Source organism: Etheostoma cragini, chromosome 8 (assembly GCF_013103735.1).
Source record: "Etheostoma cragini isolate CJK2018 chromosome 8, CSU_Ecrag_1.0, whole genome shotgun sequence".
Lineage (NCBI taxonomy): Eukaryota > Metazoa > Chordata > Actinopteri > Perciformes > Percidae > Etheostoma > Etheostoma cragini.
In genome coordinates this window covers 24131269-24139431 of record NC_048414.1, presented here as the reverse complement: position 1 = coordinate 24139431, position 8163 = coordinate 24131269, and the positions used below count along the sequence as shown (strand labels likewise).

The 8163-nt window shown below is 38.5% G+C and overlaps 1 protein-coding gene across 1 annotated transcript; it reads right to left on the bottom strand.

The window, feature by feature from the left end:
- Nucleotides 1-251: 251 nt before the first annotated feature.
- On the bottom strand, nucleotides 252-2257 carry pth1a (parathyroid hormone 1a). The gene is made up of 4 exons (XM_034879105.1): nucleotides 2249-2257; nucleotides 1168-1239; nucleotides 575-663; nucleotides 252-462 (listed from the first exon to the last, which is right to left on the bottom strand). Exons 1-4 carry the CDS (start codon nucleotides 2255-2257, stop codon nucleotides 252-254), a joined length of 381 nt encoding a protein of 126 aa, XP_034734996.1.
- Between the last annotated feature and the right edge of the window lie 5906 nt (nucleotides 2258-8163).

The window sequence follows — 8163 nt, the reverse complement described above, 5'->3', positions numbered from 1 at the left end:
CGTAACATCTGCGAAAACCGACGAATGTCAAACATTAAACCAACTTCACTGCGGTAAACTTTAAATGTGCAAGACCATATTCTAATCAAAGACCGACACATGCAGATCACCTAAAAACTTTTTTCTTTTTTTTTCTTTTTTTATATAGAAAGTAGTCTAAATGTCTTTAAGAGGGGTGTTGGAAAATGTTGCTGCGACCAATTGCGAACGCGGAGGTAGAGGAGCTTTCCTGTAAGTTCAGAGTCTAAAGGCTACTGGATCTCCTCCGGTGTCAGGTCGCTCAGGTCTGGCAGCTCCTCAGGATGCAGTCTTCTCCTCGTTCGGCCGGTCTCCTCGCTGCTGCCCCACGCCGGGGCGGTGTAGATTCCCTGGAGTTTCATCTGCAGCCACACCTTACGCTCCTGCACCTGCTTCAGCTCCCCAAGGTTGTGCATGAGCTGGACCTCACTTACTGTCCTTTTTCTGCACATAGGATCATAAAATGCAGACTACTTTAGTTTAATATTGCAAAAACAAACTGTGCTGCTAGGGGTCTAAATGAGGTAGACCTATTCTATTTAATATTTGAAATTACCTTAGGGGACGTGCTTCACAGAGGGTGAAGAGGTGTAAAATGCAGAGTGAAATGAACACGAGTTTGTAGTCCAGATTGCACATGTTGACCTGTTATTTAAAAAACAAAAAAACAATCTCAAAATCATGTTTTCTCATGAATTCAAAAAGCTTTCAAAACTTTCAATATTTTGCAAGAAACTAAATAAAAAACACAATTTTGCTTGTCCAACCTTTAGCCTTAAGTTAAAATAAGTGAGCAGCCTATTGGAGGACCAAAATGAATTACATGTTTTATTAAAATTTAAATTGAAAGCCCCACATTCAGATATATCACAGTATCAGTCTAAGCCAATTTATTTTTAAATAAAAAAATAAACTATGGTTTAGGTGTGTTCGGCCTACAACCCGGACTATAACAAGTGGAACTTACCTCTGGATCTCCCTTCTCCTCAGTTTGATGAAAGAAAAAGTTACCAGGATACAAAGTGAAGTCAGTCTGGTTTGGTGGTTAGCTCCTATTAGTTATGATAAGCACTGCTCCCCAACTTCCTTTTATAGCCCCTGGGCGCAGACATTGAGGAGCTGCCTTCATTATTGCTGTTGATGTCATACCTCCAGCTCGTGGAGGGGGCAGGACAGGAATGACACAACGCCTCCTCTGAGCGTCAGGCTTTTATCGTCATACTAGACCAAACAAATGGCTTTGCATGTTAAACCCAAATACCCTCACGTCCACCTACATGCACGCATGCAAATGCACTTAAACCAAAGTCCCAAACCTTTAAAAGGAATGTCTGTATTTCCTTTACATCTAGTCATTTCTACAGGGATTTGATGTCTGGTGGCATTTTATGTCTCATGAATCACTACATTGTCAAATCATCACATGTACTTGTACTGTATGTTAAAACATGAGTTGTTAAAGAAGTGATAGGATGATTTTTTTTTACTAAAGGGGTTTACATAAGAAACCTTTCTAAAATTAACCTTCCCCAAGCACTTTTTGGTGCAGAGATTTCCCTCCACATTTTCAATTTTGCATGCTACTTGGTTATTTCTTTCCCTACTTCAGATCAGTGGTCAGATCTATTAGTCTACATCTGATGTGACCTTTTTGTCTGAATCCCGGCATACCTCACAACAATAGCGCTTACATTTGGATGGATTTATGACTGGAATCTCCCTGGTTACATATGCACTTTACTCAAGAATTAACATTGTTGTAATGAATTTGCTTCCCCAAAAATAGCTTTTACACTGACCTGACGTCAAAGAAAACATCCTGAATCAAAGAGTAAGTGTGAGTTCAGGAACTGTGTCACTGGGTGATTGCGGTTGCCATGTGTGCAGGTCGTGTCAAGTTGGAATCTCTGAACATCTGAAGAATTCTGACTTACTCAGATATATTTGTTAAAATAAAAAAAGCTAAGGGTTTTTCACACAACACATTTCCCTTGTATCCATTGTGATATCTTAACGTTATGCAGGATTTTTCCAGCTGATAAATAAAATAAAATATTTTGAAGTTTAAAAACACAGTAACAATATGGCGGCCGATATGTATTTAGATAAAGATTTTTTTTTTACAAGAATTCTTAAATTTATTTAAAGAGCAGTGGACACAAATTGTATAATGGCAGGACATTTTATACTGTAGTGGAGACACAGATTATAAATTACCTCCAAAATATACCCATGGCATCTTTGTACAGGAAATTATTTAATCAGCCAACTTAGTAGGCTACACAAAAATAGCGATAGCTGAAGTAAGCCAATATCGGCAAACCGGTTTTATTGGTAGAAGTACCTTTCACGCAGAGCTGTCACAGGGGGGATGCGAGGCCCTGTGCCAACTTAACGAGCGAGGCCCTGCTCATTGACATAGCTACACTGTAGAATAAATGTCAACCTGCGCGGGGACTGCTGTAAGTCAATTCAGTTCCATTTTATTTATAGTATCAAATCATAACAAAAGTTATCTCAAGACACTTTACAGATAGAGTAGGTCTAAACCACACTATAACTTACAAAGCCCCAACAATTCTATTAATTCAGACAGCTATGTAGTTATATCCTTCGTGTGTGTGTATGGGTTTGTGTGTGTGTGTGTGTTTTTTTGTGCGCTCGCAAGCTCTCGTGCCCAAATGGTGCCTTGTACTGAAAGTGCGACGGAACCTATTGTTTTTGCAAGGATTTTTATTATTAGGGCCCAAGCACGAATGTGCAAGGCACCACTGAAAGTGTTAAGGTACCTATTGTTTTCTGTTTTATACAGTTTAGGCTATGCCATAGACTTATATGTGTTTTCCAACTGGATACCCAGAAATTCCAACATTCCATGTCAAGTTGAACACAACATAGTCAGTGCTCCTCGCACAATATTTCAACCTGCCCTTCAGTCGCATTCACACACTACTATTGCCCAGACATCCATGTTTTCATGTACAGGTCCTATCCTCTGACCAATCCCCTAACCCTAACCTTAACCACTCAAGGTGAAATGCCTAGCACCAACCAATCAAGCTTCTTTGTAGGCCGGGACTTGGCGTGGCCAAAGTGGGATTTGAATTTTTGCGCCCATTGCCTGGCATCATGGCGGTAACTAAAGTCTGTAGAAAGCAGCACAGACCTATTCGATTATGAATGTGTCAGATAAAAGCAAGTGCCTTCCAGTGGAAGGTGGAAATGTATGTGGACAATTTATTAAAGGGAAAAAATACCACAAATTTGAAAGTACATTTTAATTGCGCACACCAGGAGGCTAACCTTAACAAGTAAAGGAGAACGCAAAGCCGGGCTTTACTCAAGGGCTTTTACTGGCGACCCGGTAGCTAATGGTTAGTAAATACGCAGGAACACCATAAGCGGGTGGAAGCGTGGGTTAATGTGTGTATTGATACTGGGATGTCTACACAACTGTGTGTCCATTGACTTCAAAAAGTTTGCCACTTTACTCAAACCAAAGTTAAAAACACCTGTTCATGTATGTCTTCTTTAGTATATTGGCTATTAAGGTATTTTTCCTGGAACATGTCACTTACACATTTGAACTTACTGTGGCTTCTTGTGTAGACTGTTTATATATTTGTGTTCATTATATGTAGGCTACATTGTATGTACTTATGTTATTGTTGAATTGTTGAACTATATATTTTTTTAAATTGTATGATGTTGAGTTATTATAACACAATATGTTTTCAAATATTTTTATAATCTTGAGCCTAACAAATAACCCATGTTACAAAAAAGACCCTAACACTAAAACTAATACGAAACTAAACTAAAACAAAGCATTTTCAATAAATAAAAACTAAACTAAACTATCAAACCCACTTTAAAAACTAAATGAAACTAAGCTGAATTTGAAAACAAAAAATCTAAACAAAAATAAATTAAAAATAAAATGTAAAACTATAGTAACCTTGGTGCCCAGTAACTGACTGTTTTTTTGCCATGAGTTCTGTCACAATGTGTGCATAGAAATATTTCTTTCTAACAGAATGCAGTTTTCTGTTATTTTCAATGTTTCAATGATGTGATGCTAGTTATCACAAAAATACACTGGCTGAAATAAATTAAAGTAATCACAGTGAGTGTAAATGGTGATTTGGATCATCATTCCAATGTTATATTTAAGTTATGCTTAACCCTTAGAACTTAGAACACTTTTGTTGACTGGATAGAGGTCTCAGGAAAGTGCAATACTGACTCTTCTATCCTTTTTTTCAGCACAACCTAAACAATATTATTAAAGTATTGTCATTTCATTTTAACCAACTACATATACAAAACAAGAGCAAAAAATCATTTTTTTTTCCACCCTCTAATTGTTTTTTTAATGAAACTCCCAGTCCCTCTCTTTGGAAAAATTTAAAAAGTCTTTAATATTATGGCTTGGTCATCTTAAACCTTTAAAAACTCTGACGTGTTTTGGCAAGCAAGCCTTTGCAATGGAATGACAAAGACTTAATATGGCGAAAGAGTTTTTAAAGGTTTTTAAAGGTTTTTAAAGGTTTTTAAAGGTGTGCTGCTGGAGTTCTAAGGATTAACTATAATAATGATAATAAATAATAATGTTGTAATAATAATATCATATAATAATATAAAGCTTACTATATCAATGTCCCAATCCTCAACAGACCAACTTTGAAATATCCATTGATTGTCTTTATTTACAAACGGATAAGTATTAAGTGGCATAGCAAGTATAGTTCCCTTGTAGGCGTAACTGGGTCATTGTTTTGAATGAGTAACTGAACACCTTCACTTTGTTCCTCACTCAAAGAATACTCAATTTCAGGAACCATAATCGCTCCATCGTGGTCTATGGCAATGTCCCAGTCAATGTCTGGTTCCTCAATGTCCTGGCACAGAACAATATCCAAAGATTAATGAATCTGCTGCATACAAAACTTTCTGTAAGGGTAGGAAGACAACAAAGACATCAGCAGAAACATCACATGTTTGCCACAGGTCGGACTAGAAATGCTACGTGCCAAATGTCATATAGATCGGTCGCTGAGTCTAGGAAGGGTGTTCAAAAAAGTAGGTTTTCAATTAATTTTGTACCCATAAAAGTCTAGGCGGTAATGGGCGTGGCCTATAACACAAAATTCAGGTGGATCCAGGGAACCCGTGGATATATGGTTTTTACATGTCCGGTGTAGGGTTTGGGAGTTATAGGGCCAAACGCGCTAGAACCCCTAAAAAGCACAAAACAGCACCTTGGAGGGTCTGGCAGTGGCCTAGCCAACCTTTTGAGAGTGTGGCATATTAAGTCCACATAGCATTCAGAAACACAGTTTCTGTAATTGTATCAGACAACAGTGCGACAAAAACCAGGACGCATTAAGAGAACAGGACAAACCAATGATCCATGTTCATCAGGCAGTTGTTTCAGTCCTGATCCTCCGCCATGACAGAATCCGAAGCGTCGGCTGTCCCTGCCGCCGCAGGCCGACAGGGCGCAGCCTGGTTCACATAGTCCTCAGCTTCACCGGCAGAGGTGAACACCCCATACTGGGCGCCCTCTCTGAACTTCAGCGTTACCGTATAAAGCAGGAAAAAATTCAAACCCTTGATTTCTGCTGAATCCATGGTTTGATAAAAGGCTTGCCGCCATTTGTCCGTGAAGTTGCTGTAGTCAAGGGAGAACCGAACTTTCCAGCCCTTAATGACGAGCGGAGATTTCCGATCGCCTGTCAGGTTGTTAAGCAGAGGACATAGAAAATCAGTGTGTGATTAGTAGTGGTTTTCTTCTATGGGTGAATTTTGTGGGCTCTCATAATCTAGATCCAAGCATTTGCTGGATTCGGGAACCACTTAGGCAAGGAGCGTGAGAGATATTGGGTAGCATTAGCACCTTCTAGCCCCTTTTTCAGACCGACGATGCGGATGTTCCATCTCCGGTTTCTGTCTACCATATCTGCTAGCTTCACCACCATCTCCCGAAAAGCATGAATACTTGTGTTGTCTTCCACGGTGGTTTTTAGGTTGTTCACGTCAGATCTGATCGAGCCTAGACTTGCAGTCAGAAATGCTAGCTGGGCATGGATAGTAGTCAGCTTATTGTCGTTGTCAAGGCCCATCTGTTGAACTGAGACTGGATCTAAACAAAATGTGGTTCAAGGCGAGATGAGACCTGTAGGGAGTCACTTGACCGGATCAACAGACATGGCGGCTTAAGGTATAGATCCTGGCCCAATTTTGCCAAATTGTATGGTTCCAAATCCATTATTCCATCACTTTGTGCTCAACAGAGTAATTTGAAGCAGAATTGCAAACAAGAACAAACCCAACGCGGCGATACATATGCCATTGCAGAGGCATTACTGGAGAGAGTTAATAGTTGTGAAAGAGGGCATGGCCAAAGCAAAGGGGTTGAGGAAAACCTTTTCAGAAAGTCAGCAGAAAGTCTCTGTTGAGTACATTGATACCTCACATAAAACAATACCTTAAACGGGTCACCAGTTATGAAAGGGGCGTGGTTTAAGCAAAGGAGACCTACAAATGTCCTCAGGCCTTGACCCTTTCTTACAAATTAGACAATAAACACCAAAACTTTCTGTTCATCAATAAATACTCAAAGTTGCTTCAATGCCCACACTTTTGGATGAAAAGTTTTTGCTTTTAATAACTTTCCATTGTTAAGGTCTTTAGAAGACACTGATGGAATCTCTAGGAGTTTGTTAAAGTATAGCACCTTGACTTTTAGGCCTACTTCCTGTTGCGACTGGAGGGCCCTATGACTTTTAGTAAAATTCAGCCTTTATATGTCATCAAGATTACACACTTATGAATCCTGAAAAGTTTTGAGCCAATTGGACAATGTCCATTTAAGTTATTCCCACTCTGGCCGTCCTGCCACAACCATGTTCTATGACGAAAAGTTTTTCTTTTTATAGCTTTTCATCTCTAATGTCTTAAGATGGCACAGACCAAATTTAAAGTTGATCGGATTAAATCTTTAGGAGGAGTTTGTTAAGTACGATGTGAAAATGGGCAAAATTGCACTAATTTTGAACTTTAAATTCAATATGGGTGGGTTTAAGGTATGATTCAAATGAGCGTTTTTGTATCTCTTGACATACATATGTGTAGTCATTTTGTTAGTCTACATTAAACATGCTGCAGGCGCTGAATTTGTTTATTTTTGTAGCGGGCACTAGTGATTCATTTTTGTGAAAGAATTCCTTCAGTTTCAATTGGGCCTTTGCCATCTGCGCATAGGCCCTAATAATTATAAACATAGACAGGAGCATTTAACCCTACTGTTGTCCTCGGGTCAAATTTGACCTGTTTTAAAGTTGCTATATCAGAAATACGGTTTACTTTAAATTGCCCCCAAATTAACATGGATTGTCCATACAATGCTCTTCACAAGTAAAATGACTGATCAGTTCACTACTCTCATTGAATTTTGGGTGTTTTATAAAATTTTATAGCAATCGAAAAAACTATGCAATGGTTTCTTATTATTTAATAACACAGGAGCATTTCTTTCAGGGACATTTTGCAGGTTTACGACGAGTCTTATGTAGCTTTAGACTTTAAGACAAAACTGGTTTATTTATTCAGGGTCACAGAGCCTTTCAAACACAGCTGCAAAAAGTTTTTTGAAGAAGAAATGCTTTAGAATATACTCTGGTTATTGTCAAATCAGCTAAAAACTTAAATTATTTGGTAAATATCAATTATCAGTTAAATTCTTTTTTTTGTGAATAATCAATAAATCCTATGAATTTTCTAGCCACTTTTTCCAGATTTCAAATTCATAAAAGAAAGTGCACTAGCATATTTAGAATAGCTTTGGTCTGTGGGAGAAGGTTTTTCCCATTTTGTCTTTTATTACCACTTCATTGTCACGATTTTTTCAGTTCTGACAATAAAGTAATTCTCTCGTTCTCTAAGCATTCTGTGGTCTCGCCTTTTGGACGCAGAGGAATATAGTTAACTTAAGCCTTTCTAGGCTTCTTGATTTTGGCTGCAGCTTTTCCTTGGCCTTCTCATTTGTGTTTCAAAGAGTTGACACGGATTTCAGGGTGTCCAAGTCGGCCGAGTTTTGTACGATAGTTTTGCATTTTGTACTTAACTAACTCTACTTATATC

Bases quoted from the DNA above. Each gene is read 5' to 3' on its own strand.
- pth1a (XM_034879105.1), bottom strand. The intron at 664-1,167 runs GTATGACATCAA...TTTAAATAACAG, and splicing joins GCCCCCTCCACGAGCTGGAG to GTCAACATGTGCAATCTGGA. The intron at 463-574 runs GTAATTTCAAAT...TCCTATGTGCAG, and splicing joins TGTGAAGCACGTCCCCTAAG to AAAAAGGACAGTAAGTGAGG.